The following is a 19,595-nucleotide window of genomic DNA, read 5'->3' as shown; positions in this document are numbered from 1 at the left end:
ACCTGGGTTCTAATCCCGACTCTACCATTTGTCTGTGTGACCTAGGGCAAGTCACTTAACTTCTCTGTGCCTCAATTACCTCATCTGTAAAATGAGGACTAAGATTGTAAGCCCCATGTGGGACAGGAACTGCATTCAACCTGATAACCTAATATCTACCCCAGCTCTAAGAACAGTGTTCGGCACATAGTAAGCGCTTAATACCATAATTAATATTCTAATCCCAGCTCTGCCATATGCCTGTTCTCTGATCTTGGGAAGGTTATTTAACTTCTCTGTGCCTCAGTCCCTGTAAAATAGGCATTCAATACCTGTTCTCCCTCCCCCTTAGATTTTGAACCCCATGTGGGACTGGGACTGTGTCTGACGTGATGCTCTTGTAGCTGCCTCAGACCTCAGTATACAGTGCTTGGTATACAGTAATAAGCACTTAATACCCACTTTTATTATCATCATCATTTTTCTCCTCTTCCAGCCACCGCTAATCTCCACCGCTCTGCCATAACTAACCCCGTTCTTACATTCGCCAGGGGATGTCAGTTAATCAATCATATCTGAGCACTTTGTGACAAGCACTGTACTATGTGCTTGGGAGAGTACAATATAATAGACACACTCCCTGCCCACAAAGAGCTTACAGTCTAGAAGGGGAGACAGGCATTAATATAAATAAATTACAACTGTGTACATAAGTGCTGTGGGGCTGGGAGGAGGGATGAATAAAGGGAGCAAATCAGGGTGATGCAGAAGGGAGTGGAAGAAGAGGAAAGGAGGGCTTAGTCAGGGAAGGCCTCTTGGAGGAGATATGCCTTCAATAAGACTTTGAAGGTGGGAATAGTCATTGTCTGTCAGATCGGAGGAGGGAGGGCATTCCAGCCTAGAGGCAGGATGTGGGTGCGAGAGGTTGGTGGTGAGAGAGACGGAGAGATGGAGGTTCAATGAGAAGAATAGCATGAGAGAAGCGAAGTGTGTGTGTGAGCCCCAGGCGATATGATGGCCTGTGTCTTCCTGGGTCCCGGTTTCGGCACTGTGGCCTAAGCAGGTTTCCCAGGGATCCATCTCACAGAATCTCAGCACCAAAGAGAAATGCTTAAGCTCATCAAAATTTCTAGGCCAACTAGGCCTAAATTGACCCTCTTTTTGACTTTCCAACACAACTTCAAATTCCTTACCTGCTTCTCTTTGATCTCAAATTTTCTGGGGTTCAGAAGAGCTTGGATTTTGCAGCTGTTTTTCAGGAAGAGAACTGCAATTTGGCATGTTTTGAAGGAAAGGCTTGAAGCTGGCGCAGGCAATCAGGGACCTGAAGATAAGTCACGACCTTTTCTATAAATTGTAGTTGTTCAAACTGGGATATTGATTCCCAGATATATTACTGTAATAGATGTTCTTGTTCCCACCGAATGTTTATTAATAGAATTCTACTCTAAGGAAAATTGTGATGATGACAGCACTCACTATTAAGAATTCATTAAGTGCTTACTATGAAGCCAGAAATGTAGGGTACGCCCTGGGGTAGCTACAAGATTGTTGGATCAAGGACGCACAATGTAAGAGGGAGGGGGAGCGCATGTCTTATCCCCCTTATACAGATGAGGAAACTGAGGCATCAAGAGTTTCCATGGCTCACTCAAAATCACCAGGAGGTCAGTGGCAGAGCTAATGTTAAAAACCTGAGAGAAGCAGCATGGCCTAGTGGAAAGAGCACAGACCCAGGAGTCAGAGAACCTGGGTTCTAATCCCAGCTCCACCACATGCCTGCTGTGTGACTTTGGACAAGTCACTTCACTTCTCTGGGCCTCAGTTCCCTCATCAGCATAATGGGAATTCAATATCGGTTCTCTTACCTGCTTAGACTGTGAGCCCCATGTGGGACCTAATTATCTTGTATCTCCCCCCAGGGCTTAGTACAATGCTTGACACATAGTAAGTGCTTAAAAAATACCATTATTATCATTATTATTGCTATTACTATTAATAATAATAATAAACCTTGGTCTTCTGACTCCCAGGTTCCTCTTTCCAGCAGGCCACACTGCCTCCCTGTGAAAACCCAAATTTTACTCTTCCCTGTCTTCTAGAAGTGAACAATCCCTGAATCAATTTTACACTGCCCAACACCATGGGAAAAGTCAGGGGCAAATCTGAGCAGGTGCCTTGTCCCCTGGATGTAAACGGCTTAACCCAGAGATCCAGAACTAGTCTAGAGTTGAAATCTGCTTAGGAAACTGCCATTTGTTCACCCAATAGCTTGAGCAACTCCAAAAGCTACTGGAAGTCTGCTGCATAGGACTGGAGAAGATTCCAGAATCTCCTCTTGTATTCCTTTTTTCCCCTCCTCTGTTTTTGAAGTTCTGATTAGTTTTAATTACAGTTTTTCCTAGATCCTCTTTTCAGCCGGCTTGCCGAGTGACTAGTTAGTCAGAACCTCATCAGCATGCTAATCCTCTATTAGCCTTTAGAGGAGAAAATGTCAGATGACAGAATTAAATGGTAGGTTTGGGATAATTTTTTCTTCTGAATATAATTGCTTGTTTCTAGACTGTTCTTATTTGTCATCACTTTTACGGAAACTTTATTGCACTTTCAAATTCTCACCTTCCTCTCTCCTGGGCCTGTCTATAACTAAGTCACATTTAGTTTTTTCAGTGTGCTCACAGAGCATGCTCTTTTATCCCTGAAATCTCCAGTGGAAATCTAATCCTCAGTAATCCTTGCCTCTGCAGCCAAGCCAAAACACGATTATTCCCAACTCTCTATGGCACAGAGGACATCGGATGCATTTTGGAATGGCTAATTGAAACACAGCTTACCTGGCTGGGGGCAGTACAAAGAAAATATCGTTTAAAGTGTACGGGCAGATGCCCTAGGAACTCCGGGATTTGACATCAGAACCTCGGTACACTCCTGAGATTGCCATCCTGGGGCACCATTCTTGCCCCCATACAGAATGGCAGAGTAGGAGAGCAGACAGCGGGGCTTGAAGGGAGGGGACAGTCAGGGACCCTGAGGTGAGCAGAGTGCTCAGGGATGGGCACAAACTGTTGTTTGTGGGATGACCAGGGCACTGGACATGAGCATCAGACGCTGACGTCCATCTGAAGATTCTGCGGTTGATGTGGCTGCCACCCTCTTCCCCGCCCCCACCTCCTTAAGATGCCTGAGGGAGGGACTTGGTGGGGAAATGGAGCCAGTGGTGAGGCAGCAGAGGCCACCCAGGGAGTGAGTGGATCCTCTCCTGAAGCCTGCAGAGGGCAAGGGGCAGGAGAGATGAGGGGGCAAAAAAGGGAAAAGGGGGAAAGAGAGAGGAGGAAGAGGAAAGTGATGGGGGAAGAAAATGAATGTTGCTTCCTGCTCTCCCGCTTCTGAGGGGGTACTGTTGTCCTAGACTGAGTGCCAGTGGGAAGAACTGGGTCATTATATCTGCTATTTTAGCTCAATGCTTCGATGAGGCACTGAGGAGAAGGCCTCAGGCTGGTGGGGTCACTGAGGCCCGGAGACGTTCACTCAGGCCTCCCGGGAGGCGAGGTCGGAAGCCGAACCCCTCCGTGCTCCCAGCCCTGAGCGCTGTCCGCCAAGCGATCCGCAGAGCTGAAGAGCTGAACAAGATAGGCTCCGAGTCAGGAAACAATATGCATTTTCATGGCAACTAAAAGAATAACTGTTCCAGAATACAAATTGCAGTGAAGTGTGCTAAGAATACCAAACCTGTGGCTACCCTGTAAAATCAGAAAAGCTATTTCAGGATGAGCCTTTTCTCAATACTTGTTATCTCTGCTGGGAATTAAACAAAAGCTTTTGTGATGTGTCACATGAATGAAGTGGCGACCCCACCCCACCCCCACCAAACAACTGGCCACACTGTCCCTCCGGGAATGGTCCCAGCTCTCCTCCTCCACATCATCAAGGAGACTCCATCCCACCTTGCCTTACGCCACCGTGGTGGGAAACAGAAAGACGCCCTCAGCACGAGGTCTCCACAAAAACCCACCAAGACTGGTGGCTACTGGAATGTGGCTAGACGTACTTTCTGAACTTGGAGCCCTAAGGAACATTTAATTCTGCTCCTCTAGCCATAGCACCCTAGTGACTTTGATTTTATTTTCTGTATTTGCCTGTGTCACGTTTTAATTTTCATCATTCCTGATACATCTGGCTTCGGTCCTTTCTCCCTGTTTATACTCTTCGATTGTGAGCCCCCTGAGAGACAGCGACCATGTCTAACTCCCATCTGTGTATACTCTCTCAGTACTTAATACAGTGTTCTGTACTAATTATAGTATTTGTTAAGTGCTTATTATGTGCCAAGCACTGTATTAAAAGCTGGGATACTGTATACTAAACCCAGAAAGTTCACATCATGTCTATGTCAAAACATCGGATACTTAATACTTTTCATTAGCTAAAGGTGATTTATTTGGTTTTTTATCTCTATGAGACTTTCAAAAATAATCCAATGCAGAACTATTCCAAGAGTTACAAATTTTTTTCAGAGAGAGCTTGCCCTGACTTGGGATCCACTTTTAGAAATTTTGTACATCTAAATATGAAAACAACATTCTGTGGATCACATTCGTACTGTGTAGTGATCACCTGGAGGACTGCGTTCCAAAGTACTTAGTGTGATGGTAATAAATAATAACAATAATAATAATAATGTTTATTAAGCGCATGCTGTTTGCTAAGCACTGCACTAAGTGCTGGGGTAGGTGCAAGATAATGAGGTCAGATACGTGGATCTCAGTCTAAGTAGGAGGGAGAACAAGTATTTAGTCCTCCTTTTATAGATGAAGGAACTGACACCAGGGAAGTGAAGTCACTTACCCAAGTTCACACAGCAGGGAAATGGCAGAGTTGAGATTAGAACCCAGGTCCTCTGACACCCAGGCCCGGGCTCTTTCCACTAGGCCACACTGTGTGCTTTCTGCAAGTGAGGGAGGGCAGTGTACTTTGACCTCGGGGGCCTCTGGGAATGTAGAGAAAGAGGTGGATGATTCCATTTCCTTCTCAGTGATGAGCTGGACAGTTTACATCAGTAAGACTTGGACCACAGTGCTCATTGCCTTGATGCCATGATGAGCAAAGATGGGTTTCCAACAGCTTCTTGTGGTCTCGTACTCGGAACAAAATGACATATTCCTGCGCTTGCGGCTGGGAGAGCCATTCCCAACAGGCTGCTTTCCACATCTTAAATCCCACAGGATTAAGCCTGAGGTGAAGGCCTCGACCTAAGTGATATCGGGGGGAGGGGAGGAATCTCCTGCCAATCAATCAAGAGCATTTCCTGAGCGTTTATTCTCTGCAGAGAACTGAACAAAGCATTTTGGGAAAATATCATGTAGTAGACATGATACCTGCCCTCAAGGCAGGGATGCACTGTGGCCTAGTGGCTAAAGCCCAGGCCTGGGAGTCAGAAGGACCTGGGATCTAATTCCTGCTCTGCCATCTGTCTGCTACGTAAGCTTGTTACCTCATCTGTAAAATGAGGATTAAGACTGTGAGGACCCCTACGGTGGGACAAGGACTGTGTCCAACCTGATTAGTTTTTATCTACCCTAGCACTTAGAACAGGGCATAGCACATTCTGCTTCAAAAATACCGTAAAAAAGGCCACCCCTCTTAAGGAAATGGTCTCCCTTCCCTCCTGCCGCTTTTCTAACAGACAGGCAGATGGGCGGGCTAGAGGGGTCACCAGGTGGAATTTCCAGAACAAGGCTGTGGATGCTGGCTCGGGTCTAAAAATGGGGCACTGGGGGAAGGGCCGGGAACTGGAACAATGGGAAGCGATCTGGATCGCTGCAGGAAACGGCCTGACCAGAATATAGTTTTTGGCAAGCATCGTGAATCAAGGCTGAACTACTCTCAGAAAGGCAGTCTGTCCCAATTTGACTTCCAGTCTGGAGACTCACCGGGTACACATCTTGGCATGACCTTGTGGAAAGAACGTGGCACTGGGAGTCAGGAGACACAAGTTCTAATCTCGGCTCGGCCACCCGTCCACTATGTAACCTTATGCGGGTCACTTAACCTCTATGGGCTTCTGTTCCCCTCATCTGCAAAATGGGGATAAGACAGCTGCCCTCCCTACTTCTTAGGGTGTGAGCTCCTTGTGGGACAGGGACCGTGTCCACTCACATTGTGCTATGCCTACACCAGCACTTAGCACAGTGCTTGGTACACAGTAAATAAAGTGCTTAACACATACTGTCATTCTTACTATACAGAAGCAAGGACCTGGGGGCCTGGAAGGGAGAGGATGGCATTAGATAGAATTAAATGACCACAGAGTTTTCAGAGCCAGTGACAGAAAGTTAGAAATGTAAGCAGCAGTGGGACAAAGTACCAGACAGAAGTAGCATGGTGCTTTAAACCCTTCACAAGAAAATTTACTTTCACTTTATTTTCCGTTCTGATGTTACCCGCTTGTGGTATTACGGCAATAACTTGTACTGCTTTAGAGTGCGCTCAAAATAAATGGCTCGAGGGCCTGATTTATGGCTGCAGAAAAGCAGTGCCTTTAATCACTCCCAGCAGCTGGTTAGAGCCGTGTATATCATCAGGCAAGAGAAATGATCTTCCAAATGTGACAGTGAATAGCTAGACAGGGTTGAATCCCAACCCCTCTTTGCTTCAGTCTGCCACTCACAAATTAAGTCGTACGTAGTGGTCAGCCTCCTCAGAGCATCATGGGATGCTGCTTAAAAAGATGCTCATCCGGATCGACTAGACTGTAAGCTCCTTGGGGGTGGAGATTGTGTCTAGCAACGCAACTGTATATTGTACTCTCCTAAGTGCTGAGTACAGTGCTCAATAAAGTGCTCAATTAAAACCTTAGATTGATTGATCGATTGGAAAGGTTTCTTCATGATGGGATCCGGTGGCCCATTCCTCCAGTTTTATAAACAGCATGATCCAGTGGAGAGGCCGTGGGCCTGGGATTCAGAGGATCTGGGTTCTAATCCTGCTTCTGCCATCTGCCAGCTGTGTGGTCTTGGGCAGGTCACTTCACTTTTCTGGGCCTCAGTTTCCTCATCTGGAAAATGAGGATTAAATGTATTCCCTCCCACATAGACTCTAAGCACTATGTGGTACAGGGACTGTGTCTAAATTGATTATCTTGTATCTACCCCTGCACTTAGCATGTAGTACACACTTAATAAATGCTACTTTTAAAAAATGCCAGACAGGCCAGCCCTGGACTGATATGGCCCCAATCACCTTTTATATGCCCTCTACCTTGTAGGGTTAGACTTCTGTCCTTGGATTTTGGCACCTTCTGGTAAGTTGTATATGACATGTTACAGCTCCTGGGCATGTGGCATTCAGAGGCCAGGTGGGGTCCATACCTGCTTTCAAATACTTTCCTACCGAATGGCAAGAGCTTGACAGTGCACTCTCTTAGGTTTGTAAGTGTGAATTTACGAGTAAAATCTGCTCTGAAAATATGTGGTAAAACCAGGAGGGCTAGCTCCCTGGCCTTCCAGCAATACCTGTAGATACCAGGTGACAGTTTCTGAGCTAAAGCCATCTCAAAGTCAAGAAGCTCGGAGGAGAACAGGCCAAAGCCACCAAACTCTCCAAGACAGGCCCAATTCTTGGCTTTCTCGGGTGCTGTTGCTGTTTATGGTATTTGTTATGCACTTACTATGTGCCAGGCACTGCCCTAAGCACTGGGGGGAATATTCATTCATTCAATTGTATTCATTGAAAGGTTACTGTGTGCAAAGTACTATACTAAGTGTTTGGGAGAGTACGACAGTAAACAGACTGTAATCATTGCCCACAACAAGCTTGCACTGTAGAGATAGAAGGTCATCAGGTTGGACCCAGCCCCTGTCCCACATGGGGCTAATAATCTTAATCCCCATTGTACAGATGAGGGAACTGAGGCACCGAGATGTGAAGTGACTTGCCCAAGGTTGCACAGCAGGCAAGTGGCAGAGCAGCCAGGATTAGGACTCAGGTCCTGCTGATTCCTAGGCCCGTGCTCTACCCGCTATGCCAAGCTGCTTCAGTGGATTAAGGTGCATTGAGGGGGCAGTTACCACTGGGAAATTCTAAAGTCTGGGCTTCAGTTAGAGGGGCCGTGGACAGTGGATGAGCAGCAGCAGCTGAGGTCAGGGGAGGTGGAACCAAATTTGGAGGCTCCCTTAGCAACCCATTCCCTTGTTGAATCACCCTGAGAGTCAGGAAGTTCTACCTTGTGTCTACCCCAAATCTCTCCTGCTTGAATCTCAGCCCATTTCATATTGTTCAGTCTTCCACGGACAGCACCCTCCCCGTCAAGCTCCTCCTCCATCTAACTGAAGCTGCTTTTCAAGTCAATCACTTGGCCTGTCCAAGCTAACAACCCCAGGTCCTCATGGGATCTATTTTCCATCCCTTAAATGATGTCTGATGCTCTTCCTTTTTGAAATCAATCAGTGGTATTGAGCACTTACTGAGTGCAGAGTACTGTACTAAGCACTTGGGAGAGTACAATAGAGTTGGTAAACACATTCTCTGCCCACAAGGAGTTTAGAGTAGAGTAATTATTTCTGTTGCTCTTCCACAGGCCATTTCTACTTTTAAAATCAATCAGTGGTATTTACTGAGTGCTTGCTGTGTGCAGAACACTGTACTAAGTGCTTGGGAGAGAACAATAGAGTTGGTAGACAAGGTCCCTGCCCATAAAGAGCTCACCATCCAATTGAATTATTTCTGTTGCTCACCCATGGGCCTTCTCCACTTTTAAAAAATCAATTAATGGTATTATTAAGCATTAACTTCATGCAGAGCACTGTACTAAGCACTTGGGAGAGTACAACAGAGATGCAGACATGGTCTCTGCCCACAAGGAGCTTACAGCTGAGTTTAATTCTTTCCGTTGCTCTTCCACGGGCCCTCCCCACGTTTTCAAAGCATTACAACAGAAACTGGACATGATAGTCTAATAAGCATCTGACTGTCACAGAGTGGGAGAGAATTAGTTCCTGACTCCTTCAAGTCACTGTCTGTTTGAAGTACTCAAGTGCCACGTTGGTGCTCTTTAACAATGGCCCTACACTTCCTTGTCAATGCATATTCAAATCCTGGGCAACCATGACCCCACATCAGTTCTCTCTGGACTTGTGCCTTGACAGTCCCACCAAGTCTGCTGGTACGTTACTTGTTTCTCTTTAAGAGAGCTACTGTGCTCTTGTCCCAACTGATTTGCTGCCTACCCTTTAAAGTCCATCTTTCCAATTAGTCCAAGTCACTTCCAGTTCCTTTCCAGCTTTCCAAAGGTTTAGCGACCTCACTCCATTTAGCATCACCAGTGCCTTGTCAAGCAAACACTTGACGACTTCCTCCAGATCATCAGAGAAGATACTGAACAGAATGTACCCTGGGACTGATACTTATTAAACCAGTGTGGCCTAGTGGATACAGTATGGGCCTGGGAGACAGAAGGACCTGGTTTCTAATCCGGGCTCTGCCACTCGTCTGCTGTGTGACCTGGGCAAGTCACTTGACTTTTCTGGGCAACAGTTACCTCATCTATAAAATGGAGACTAAGACTGTGAGCCCCACGTGGGATGTGGACTGTGTCCAACCTGATTAGCTTGTATGCTGGGGTACACCTCAGTGCTTATTACAGTGCCTGGCACAGAGAAAGCACTTTAAATAATACCACAATAAAACCCCAAAACGCACTAGTTAATGAAACAGTCCCGATTTGGACACAAAGTCACCTGGGCCAGCGGGAGTGCTAATCATGGTACCCTTTAAGTGCTTACTATGTGCCAAGCACGGGGAATTCCTGAGGAAGGGACAGACCCCCTCAAGGGTTGGGTTTGGGCCACTGCCTCATGCTTAAAGAGCAGCCATCCCCCAGAGCAGGCTGGTCCGGATCTAATCCCTTGACAAAATATCGAGGGGAGAAGCCACCAGGTAGACTGTTCTTTAGGTAGCCTGGTCTTTCTAGGTTTTAAAGCTCAGGGTCAGAAATGTAGCCTGGATGCAGCCAGGGGTCAACTTTAGGGCAATGTAGACTTTGCCTGCAGCTACAAACCTGAGGGGGAAGATCACGTCATCACCTACAGACCCTGATGTACTCTGGGCAGGAGTCAGGGGCAAACCAGAGGAAGCAAGTTGCTTTCCAGTCCAAGATGTCCCCTGCAGTTTTAACAGGACCCAGCAGCCTTGGCAACTTCCCTTTCCCTTTGATTAAATTAACACTCAATCGAATTGCTGCTTAGCGGTGGTCAAATCAGAGACAGCTGCAGGTCAGCGGTGGGTGAAGAGGTCAATCCACTAGGGGGTCCGGGGGCTGGTAAAAAGCACTCAATGAAAATGAAGTGTGTGTGAGTAAAGTCATCTGAAAGCTTCCCCTAAAGCCGTCACCCTCCGGAAGGCTAGAAACACACCCAATTTGGAATTGTTTTCCATTTTACAAAATGGATATGCCAAGTGTTCACGCCAACGACGAAGATGCCAATTTGCAAGGATACAGCACCTTGCCTTTGAGAAGCTCAGATATTCTAATAAAATGTCGGTCTTTCCACTTTGTTCTCATTAACTCAGCCAGTTCAAATTGAAATATCACACCTGTCATTTTTCCTGCAAGCTACCAGAGTGCAATATCTGAGCACCCTGACTCCTCTCTCGGATAGGCACCAGATGGGCAGGTTGCATAAAGGTGGAGTCCATATGGTGCTAAATTCCCTTCATTCAACTAACAGTCACAACATTCTTGAATTTCCAAGCTGTTATTTCATCATCCGGGCTTAAGCTCTCTCTCTCTTTTCCTTTCTATGACTGTCGGGTAGACAGCTGTAGTGTTTACTACACACTGTGCTGACTGCTAGAGGGATGCAACATAATCAGCCCTAGTGGAAGAAGTGCAGGCCTGGGAGTCAGAGGACCTGAGTTCTAATCCTGGCCCCACCACTCACATGCTGCTGTGTGACCTTGGACAAGTCACTTCACTGGGCCTCAGTTTCCTCACCTGTAAAATGAGGATTTAATACCTGTTCTCATTCCTACTTAGATCGTGAGTCCTGTGTGCGTCCTGCTTACTTTGTATCTACTCCAGTGCTTAAATGATACTTGACACATAATAAGACTTAACACCATAGCAAATTAGAGAAGCATGGCTTAATGGAAAGGGCCAGGGCTTGGGAGTCAGAGGTTGTGAGTTCTAATCCTGGTTCTGCCACTTATCAGCTATGTAACTTTAGGCAAGTCACAACTTCTCAGTGCCTCAGTTAGCTCTTCTGTTAAAATGAGGATTAAGACTGTGAGCCCCATGTGGGACAAACTGACTACCTTGCCTCAGCACTTAGAACAGTGCTTGGCACTTAGTAAGTGCTTAACAAATACCATCATTATTATTATTACCATTATTAGATGGCACATCCAGGGTTCACGCCAAGAAGGTAACGTTATCCAAGCAGTGAGATTAGATAATACAGAGTTCCCACCATAGAATCTTAACTTCTCGCTTTACACTATTTCTGTTTGTTAGCTAGAGAAAGCGGACCTTTAGGCTGACATTTGTCCCTTAGGGAAAGGTGAATGATTGGAACATGGCAATCTAGTCCTCCCTACTTTCGGAGAGCTGATTCTCTGGATGAGAGACTGAGTCCGCACGGTCTATCCCAGAGGCCACCACTCCACCTCCATCAGTCCGTTCTGTGGGTTCCTACTACTTTCTGGTGCCTGATGTGAGAGTCTCTCCCTTTCCTTCACCGTTGAAGACACTTCTCCTGATAAAACGCCAAATGAGCCTCGCTCTCTTACCTTTGGCTCCTGGAGGCACATGATACATCGACGGAGGCTCTCAGTCCTCCCTCCCCCACTGGCTACCCCGCCGTCCTCCACCAGACTGAGATACAGATGGAAAGAAGAGAGTCACCCAATGGATCCTGGGCCCAAAGCAGATCAAGGCCTATGCTCTTTCCACTAGGGCTGAGCTCACTACCTTGTCAGTCCGATGGCTCTCGAGCTGTGGCTGTGAGTCCCTCGGTCTCCCATCCCACTGGGCCGCCGAAAGAAGCCCAGTGAGCCAAGTCTGTTACGAATTCCTGCTTCCCCACAATCATGCCAGCCTGGGCTCGCACTCCCAACCCACCCTGGGCTGCTTTGGATGAGACCGAACTTGGGCAAACAGGGCTGCTGCCCCATGGTTTCCTGTTCATCATTTCTTACGCTTGTGTCATCTATCAATCAATCCATCAGTCACATTTATTGAGCACTTACTGTGTGCACAGCACTGTACTACGTGCTTGGGAGAGTACAACAGACACGTTCCCTGCCCAAATGGAGCTTACAATCTAGAGAATGAGTTTACAGGGTGCTTGTTCTTAGAATGCAAATCCCATACAGCCATACAGGGTTCATCTGAGCATTTTTTCCAAAGGCTTAGTTCAAGGCTTTGCACGTGGTAGGTGCTTAATAAATGCTACTGATGAAAAGCAGTGTGGCCCAGTGGACAGAACACGGGCTTGGGAGTCAGAAGGACTTGAGTTCTAATTCCAGTTCTGCCACTTGTCTGCTCCGCGACTTTGCGCAAGTCACTACACTTCTCTGTGCCTCAGTTACCTCATATGTAAAATGGGGATTAAGACTGTGAGCCCCATGTAGGACAGGGACCGTGTCCAACCTGATAAGCTTGTAGCTACCCCAGCACAGTAAAGTGCCTGGCACATAGTAAGAGATTAACAAATACTATTTTAAAAAAAAATCACATTCCCATCTCATTGGTGGAGACTTCTCAGCTTTGGAAGCTCTGTGTTCCATGGTTCTCACAGACAATCACAGAGAATTTTGAAAATTAACAAGAAATTGCAATTCAACTCTCAAATAGATTCACATCTGAAACAGAATCAACCTATAGGACCACAGCTGAATTTCTTACAAAATGCCAAGGAACAATAGTGGAAACTCATCAGATTGCTAGGATGATGGCAGGTGCATTGAAGAGGCTACGTTTCAGCAAGCTTCTCGAGATGAGGGATAATGTCTTTCAATTAATCAATAAAAGGCATTTATCATGCACTTTGTGCAGAGCATTGTACAAAGCACTTGAGCACTTCTATTTATGGTCTTGATTTTCTAGCATTTGGCTCACACAAAATAAGCGCTCGATAAATGCTGCAGCTCCTGCTGCTAATCCTGAATTTAACCAAAACTCGATAAAGGTAGAGGAAGCCCTATAAATGCAAATGTTACTATGCCGTTTACATGGGGAGGAGTGAAAATGCTGTTCAATCAAACCTCCTATATCTCAATTTAAATCCCCTGGATCGAATGTTCTAGTACGTCTCTAAGTCGACAAAGCCATAAAATACAAGTCAGACTCCTGGGAAAGTTTTGTACACCCTATCTGCTTACATAATCATCCCCACTTCTTGCATATATTTTTGCAACACAAAAGCTGGGCTGGTGCTTTTACCGGGGTCTTTCAAGAATTATGTCTAGCAATAAGGGGAGCAGGAGAAAAGAAAAGAAGAAAAAAAAAGAAGGAGAAGAGGGGAAAGGAAGAGGAAATTTAGAGCACTTGAGACTGCATCTCTTACTTCCACTGCACTCTCTCAAGTGTGGCATGCAATAGGCACTCAATGAAATAACAGCCTCTCCCTCCCGCCTACCTTCCCCTCTTCCTACCCCAGAGCATGGCACCCATTTCAAACAAGAAATTCCCTAATCTCCCTTGAGAGCCTTTCTCTGTAGCGTTATTGCTTTCTGACCCCATCTCCTTACCCGCAGCATACACTGCTATCACCGCTTACAATTATGTAGCACAAAAAAATGATCCTTTCTTTCCTCCTCAAAAATCAGGGTGGGGAAATTAAGCAGGGGGAGATGAGGCAATTATGCAAGTAAAATTTGGTAATTTCTGTCTTCATAATTACAGGCTATCTAGGATGGAAAATATCAAATGCTGGCCACCAAACCAATCTCCATGAGCTTGAATTGCCTAAATGGTTGAGCCCGGATGATGAAAACCAAGCTGGGATATTGGAGTCACTCAGCATGGCCCGAGAGTAATGGGGCAGTTAACTGGAAGTTTGAAAATGAGAGGTAAGAAATGCCGAGACCTTCCCGCTCCCACCATGGGATGCTTCTCCCTTAGTCTCTACCTCCCCTCAAACCACAGAGGGGCTGGTCAGAATCCCGGTGGAGGGGTACACCGGGTGGACAGGGGAGGTGGGCTGCATCCTGAGTTCTTTGGCAGAGCAGGACGGGACCAGACCCACAGAGCTTCCAGGCAACCTGAGGGAACATATCTGCACCCTGCTCATCAACAAGCAGTTAACAACCGCGGAGAGTGGATGTATGCGAGTATATAAAAAAGACCCTCTACATTTACCTACTCTGATCCCAGCTGGCAGCAAAGAGCAGAAGAATCTTCCGACCATAGTGATCGCGGTTCTCCAGCACGCCGGGAAAGCCGTCGATCAGGGCCCGCTTGATCCCGGGATCGTCGGCCTTGAAGTTTTTGAACATGTCCAGGTTTAACTGGCGGTACTGGAAGTACTGAGCCAGCAGTCTGAAGGCATCCGTTTGGTGAAACTTTCTGGCACGCAGAAATCTCAGGATGAAGGCATCATCTGTGCGTAAAAACCCGATGTCGGGTCTCGTGATGATCATGTCCCTGACTTGCTGAATATCCTGGTGCAAAACATCTGGGTTTTCATTCAGTTCCAGACGGGCTTTCTCTATAGTTTCGGGGCTGAGTCCCGCTTGAAGGTGGGTCATGTTTGCCAAAGCTCTGTTCCAAATCCTCAGTGTCTGATCTTTTAAGACAGGGCCTGATCCCAGTCACCTGAAGGCCTTCTGGAATTGGGACCCATAAACAGACTTTTCTGCTGTCGTGCTGCTGTCGAGAAAGATGAATGGAGGCTGTTACCCTGACCCCAGGAAAGTGGTAGGACATTCAGGCCATAGGTGGTAACACCCATCCAAAAGACAAGAGCTTCGAGGCCAACACCCTATGAGAGAAAGAAAGCAGGACGGGGAGAAAGAGAGAGAAAGAGAGGTAGAGAATGAGAGTGAGGAGACCCCAGGAATCTACCTGAATAAATTTCTGAGTTCATCTGCAACATCTCCAGCACATAATACTATGCACCTAATTAAGTATTCAAAGAATAAATGCTAAAAATGTCTTTAAACAGGGGCATTTAACATAATTTTGAATTTGACATCTCAAATGCATACCATGAGGTATCTGAAAGATATCTTGATGAATTCATTATTATCATTTATCAATTTATCATTCTATTGCACGCCTGGGGATGGAAATATAAACCTGGCTTGATGCTGAACTGTTTCCTTATTAAGGAAGTCAGGGGGAGAAAAGGTCCCAAACCCCCAAGACGGCTCCTCAAGTTATCACCCACGGAAGACACGTACTCCCTTGCTTGAATCCGATGTTAACACACACTTCCCTTAGATTTATTTACTCATTCATTCAATCAATCATATTGAGTGCTTACTTTGTGCAAAGCACTGTACTAAGCACTTGGGAGTGTACAATATAACGCACATTTCTTGCCCACAACAAGCTCATTTATCCTGCTGTTCATAAGTTCTTCATGCCTACTTGCAACAAAATTATCTGCTTCAGATTGTAAATTCCTTGAAGGCAGGGATCATAGCTGTTTAAAATCTCTATATATGGCACCCGCTGCTTTGCACAGAATCACACAATACTTTGATGACAAAATGATTTTGGATATACAGAGCATTTTTATTTTTCCCCAAATGCTTTCATTACCATGATTTCATTCCATCCTCACTCCTCCCCACCTCGGTAGGCAGGGAAAAGAAGATATAATCCCTTTTTACAGATGTGGAAACTAAGGACCAGAGAGATGAATAATTTGCTGAGGTTACAGCAGCCTGCCAGAACTGGAATTAGATCTCCCAACTCCCAGATCCAGACTCTCACCACTTGAGCTTGCTGCCTTTTAATGATGATACTGATATTAACGATGATACCGACATTAATGAAAATGGTCAGTTTCAAACCAAAAGCCTCCTTGGGAAAACAGCCCTTCAAAAACAGCAACCTGATCTACTGCCTCACATCATTTCTATGATCAGTTTAGACAACAATGCAGCCACCAGCCACACTCAGACACACCCATCCACGATGTTCCCCAAGGAGCTTTTCTTTTGAAGGTTCTAAGGGAGGGATTCTGTGAGCAGAAAGTCTTTACTGTTAGATACTGATTTAGGGCACTAAGCCAATGGCACGGATTGAGTTTGCCAACCTGTCAAGTACGTTTTTAAATTCTTTGCTGATTGTATTTGTACAGTTTTCCTATATGTGGTAAATAATTTTCAAAATTTTCAGAGGTTAATAGGGTGAAACTGGCAACGTACCATCAGGTCATAACCACTGTGCCTTGAGAAAAAGATTCCTTCCCCTTCAATGCCAGCAAGATGCAGAAAGACCTAATCTAGTTTATTACCAATACAACTCAATTCACTGACATATGTTCTTCCTTGAATTTTTGGAGCTTCTATTTCCAGGGAGAATGTTGCATCCCCATTTTTCACAGCACTAAATAGTCAGTTCCCTTGTTACTTTTACTTTATGATTCGAGACTCCTATAGTATCTGCACCGTTCCCATTTCAGAAACAAATGCCCACTGCCCAGGTAGTTTTCAATTCACCTGTGCAGCCTGGCCACTTAAAAGGGTAGAAGAAATTCTCAGCATGGATAAATTGGGAGAGATAGTTAAGCTTCCTAATTACGGTATCTTCTGCAAAACATCTGTAGCACAGGGCAGAACTCTTGTTCCTGGCCCATTTGGGGAAATTTATAATTTCTGGTTTTCAGAAATGAGAAGTTTGAAGTTTCCCATAGTTGGTCTTGGTCCAGAAGTTGTTCCTGGGGGAGGAAAGGAGCAGCAGGAAGGGAGACGTATGAGGTGGAATGGGGGAAAGGCAGTCCCTCTAGACTGTAAGCCTGTTGTGGGCAGAGAATGTGTCTACGAACTCTGCTGTATTGTACTCCCTCAAGCACTTAGTACAGTCTTCTGCACATGGTAAATGCTCAATAAATACCATTAATTGACTGATTGGATTATTGGCAGGCATTAAAATAACAGGGCTTTTTGGCTTTAAATAACTCAAAGCAAATCTGCTTAAAGGAATTTAACCTTTACAGGCAGATTCCACTAGAATGTAAGCTCCTTGAAGGCAGGGATTGTGTCTACTATATCGTGTTGTAGTCTCCCAAGTGTTTAGTACAGTACTTTGCACACAGTAAGTGCTCAATAAATACTATTGAGTGATTGATTCAGGGAAGGAGAGTTCCCAGCTCTGTTGGGCATGAACACAAGAGAGACATCATGGAGGGACAGGTGATGATGATGATACAAGGTAATCAGGTTGTCCCACGTGGGGCTCACAGTCTTAATCCCCATTTTACATATGAGGTAACTGAGGCACAGAGAAGTTAAGTGACTTGCCCAAAGTCACACAGCTGATAAGCGGCAGAGCCAGGATTAGAACCCATGAACTCTGACTCCCAAGCCCGGGCTCTTTCCACTAAGCCATGCTGCTGAAGTGTAAAGAGTACTGAGCTAGGAGTCAGGAGGTCTGGGGTTCTCATTCTGCCTCTGCCATTAACTCATCCATCGCATATGCCTTTGGACAAATTGATTTCTCTGGGCTCCAATTTCCTTATCAATAAAAAAGCGTCCCTATCTGCCTCTTTCACCCTTAAGGGGAAACTTGGGGAATAGTAACAAATAATAATTGTGGTATTTGTTATGTGCTTAAGCCAAGTACTGCACGATCCAATAGCCTCTACTCCACCCTAATCCTCCTCGACCTCTCTCGGCTGCCTTCAATACTGTGGACCAACCCCTTCTCCTGGGAATATTACCCAACCTTGGTTTCACTGATACTGTCCTCTCCTGGTTCTCCTACCTCTCTGTCCACCTCTTCTCAGAATCTTCCATTGGCTTTCCCTCTCCTTCCTACCCCTAAATATGGGAGTCCCTAAAAGCTCAGTTCTGGGTCCCCTCTGATTCCCCATCTACACTCATCTCATCATTGAACTCATTTGCTCCTATGGCTTCAAACAGCATCTCTATGAGGATGATTCCCAAATCTACATCTCCAGCCCTGATATCTCTCCTCTGCAGTCTTGCATTTCCTCCTGCCTTTGGGACACCTTTATTTAGATGTCCAGCCAATGCCTGAAACTTAACATGTCCAAAACAGAACTCCTTATCTTCCCACCCAAACCCAGTCCTCCCTCTGACTTACCAACCACTGTAGACAGTATTGCCATCCTCCTTGCCTCACAAGCCCGTTACCTTGGTGTTAACCTCCACTCATATCTCTCATTCAATTGTATTTATTGAGTACTTACTCTATGTAGAGCACTGTACTAAGGGCTTGGAAGAGTACAATGTAACAGTTGGTAGACACGTTCCCAGCCCACACCAAATCCTGTTGGTGCAACCTTCAGAACATCACTAAAATCCACCCTTTCCTCTCCATCCAAACTTCTACCAAGTTAATCCAAACACTTATCCTATCCTGCTTCATTACTTTGTCAGTCTTCTTGCTGACCTCCCTATCTCCTGTCTCTTCCCACTCCAGTCCATACTTCACTCTGCTGCACAGATCATTTTTCTACAAAACTGTTCAGTCCACATTTCTCCACCTCAAGAACCTCCAGTAATTGCCCATTCACCTCCATATCAAACCAAACTACATACTCTCAGCTTTTAAGCACTTAATCACCTTGCCCCCTCCTACCTTACCGCCAACTGCTCACCCACGTCCTGTCTCTGGCCTGGAATGCCCTCCCTCTTGAGATCTGACAGATGATAACTCCCCATCTTCAAAGCACATTTTCTCCACAAGGCCTTTCCCAACTACGCCCTTATTTCCTCTTCTCCCACTCCCTTCTGTGTCATCCTTGCACTTGGATTGGCACCCTTTATTCAGTCCTCCTTCAGCCTGTAATTTATCTAAATATCTGTCTCTCCCTCTAGATTGTAAGGTCATTGTGGACAGTGAATTAATTAATTCAATCATATTTATTGAGCGCTTATTGTGTGCAGAGCACTGTACTAAGCGCTTGGGAAGTACAAGTTGGCAACATATAGAGATGGTCCCTACCCAACAGTGGGCTCACAGTCTATAAGGGGGAGACAGACAACAAGACAAAACATGTGAACAGGGAGATGCACATTATTAACACAATGAATAGAATAGTAAATATGTACAAGTAAAATAGAGTAATAAATCTGCACAAACATATATACAGGTGCTGTGGGTAGGGGAAGGAGGTAGGGCGGGGGGGTGGGGAGGAGGAGAGGAAAAGGGGGCTCAGTCTGGGAAGGCCTCCTGGAGGAGGTGAGCTCTCAGTAGGGCTTTGAAGGGAGGAAGAGAGCTAGCTTGGCAGATGTGCGGAGGGAGGGCATTCCAGGCCAGGGGGAGGACGTGGGCCGGGGGTCGACGGCAGGACAGGCGAGAACGAGGTACAGTGAGGAGGTTAGCAGCAGAGGAACGGAGGGTGCGGGCTGTACTCAAACACTTTAGAGTGCTCTGCACACAGCACAGCAAGAGCTCAATAAATACAACTAATCAATTACTT

At 45.9% G+C, this 19,595-nt stretch overlaps 1 protein-coding gene across 1 annotated transcript in view; it reads right to left on the bottom strand.

Moving 5' to 3' along the window:
- The window catches only part of CLVS1 (clavesin 1), a 133,644-nt gene that overhangs the window by 42,915 nt on the left and 71,134 nt on the right, over positions 1–19,595 (bottom strand). The window contains exon 3 of the mRNA XM_038766486.1: positions 14,336–14,957. Within this exon, the coding sequence (XP_038622414.1) occupies positions 14,336–14,724 (389 nt within the window). The 5' untranslated portion in view covers positions 14,725–14,957. The remainder of the gene's footprint in view (positions 1–14,335; positions 14,958–19,595) is intronic.

This window comes from Tachyglossus aculeatus, chromosome 25, assembly GCF_015852505.1.
Source record: "Tachyglossus aculeatus isolate mTacAcu1 chromosome 25, mTacAcu1.pri, whole genome shotgun sequence".
NCBI lineage: Eukaryota > Metazoa > Chordata > Mammalia > Monotremata > Tachyglossidae > Tachyglossus > Tachyglossus aculeatus.
Note: the sequence above shows the minus strand (reverse complement) of the source record. Positions and strands in the feature narration are given on the sequence as shown.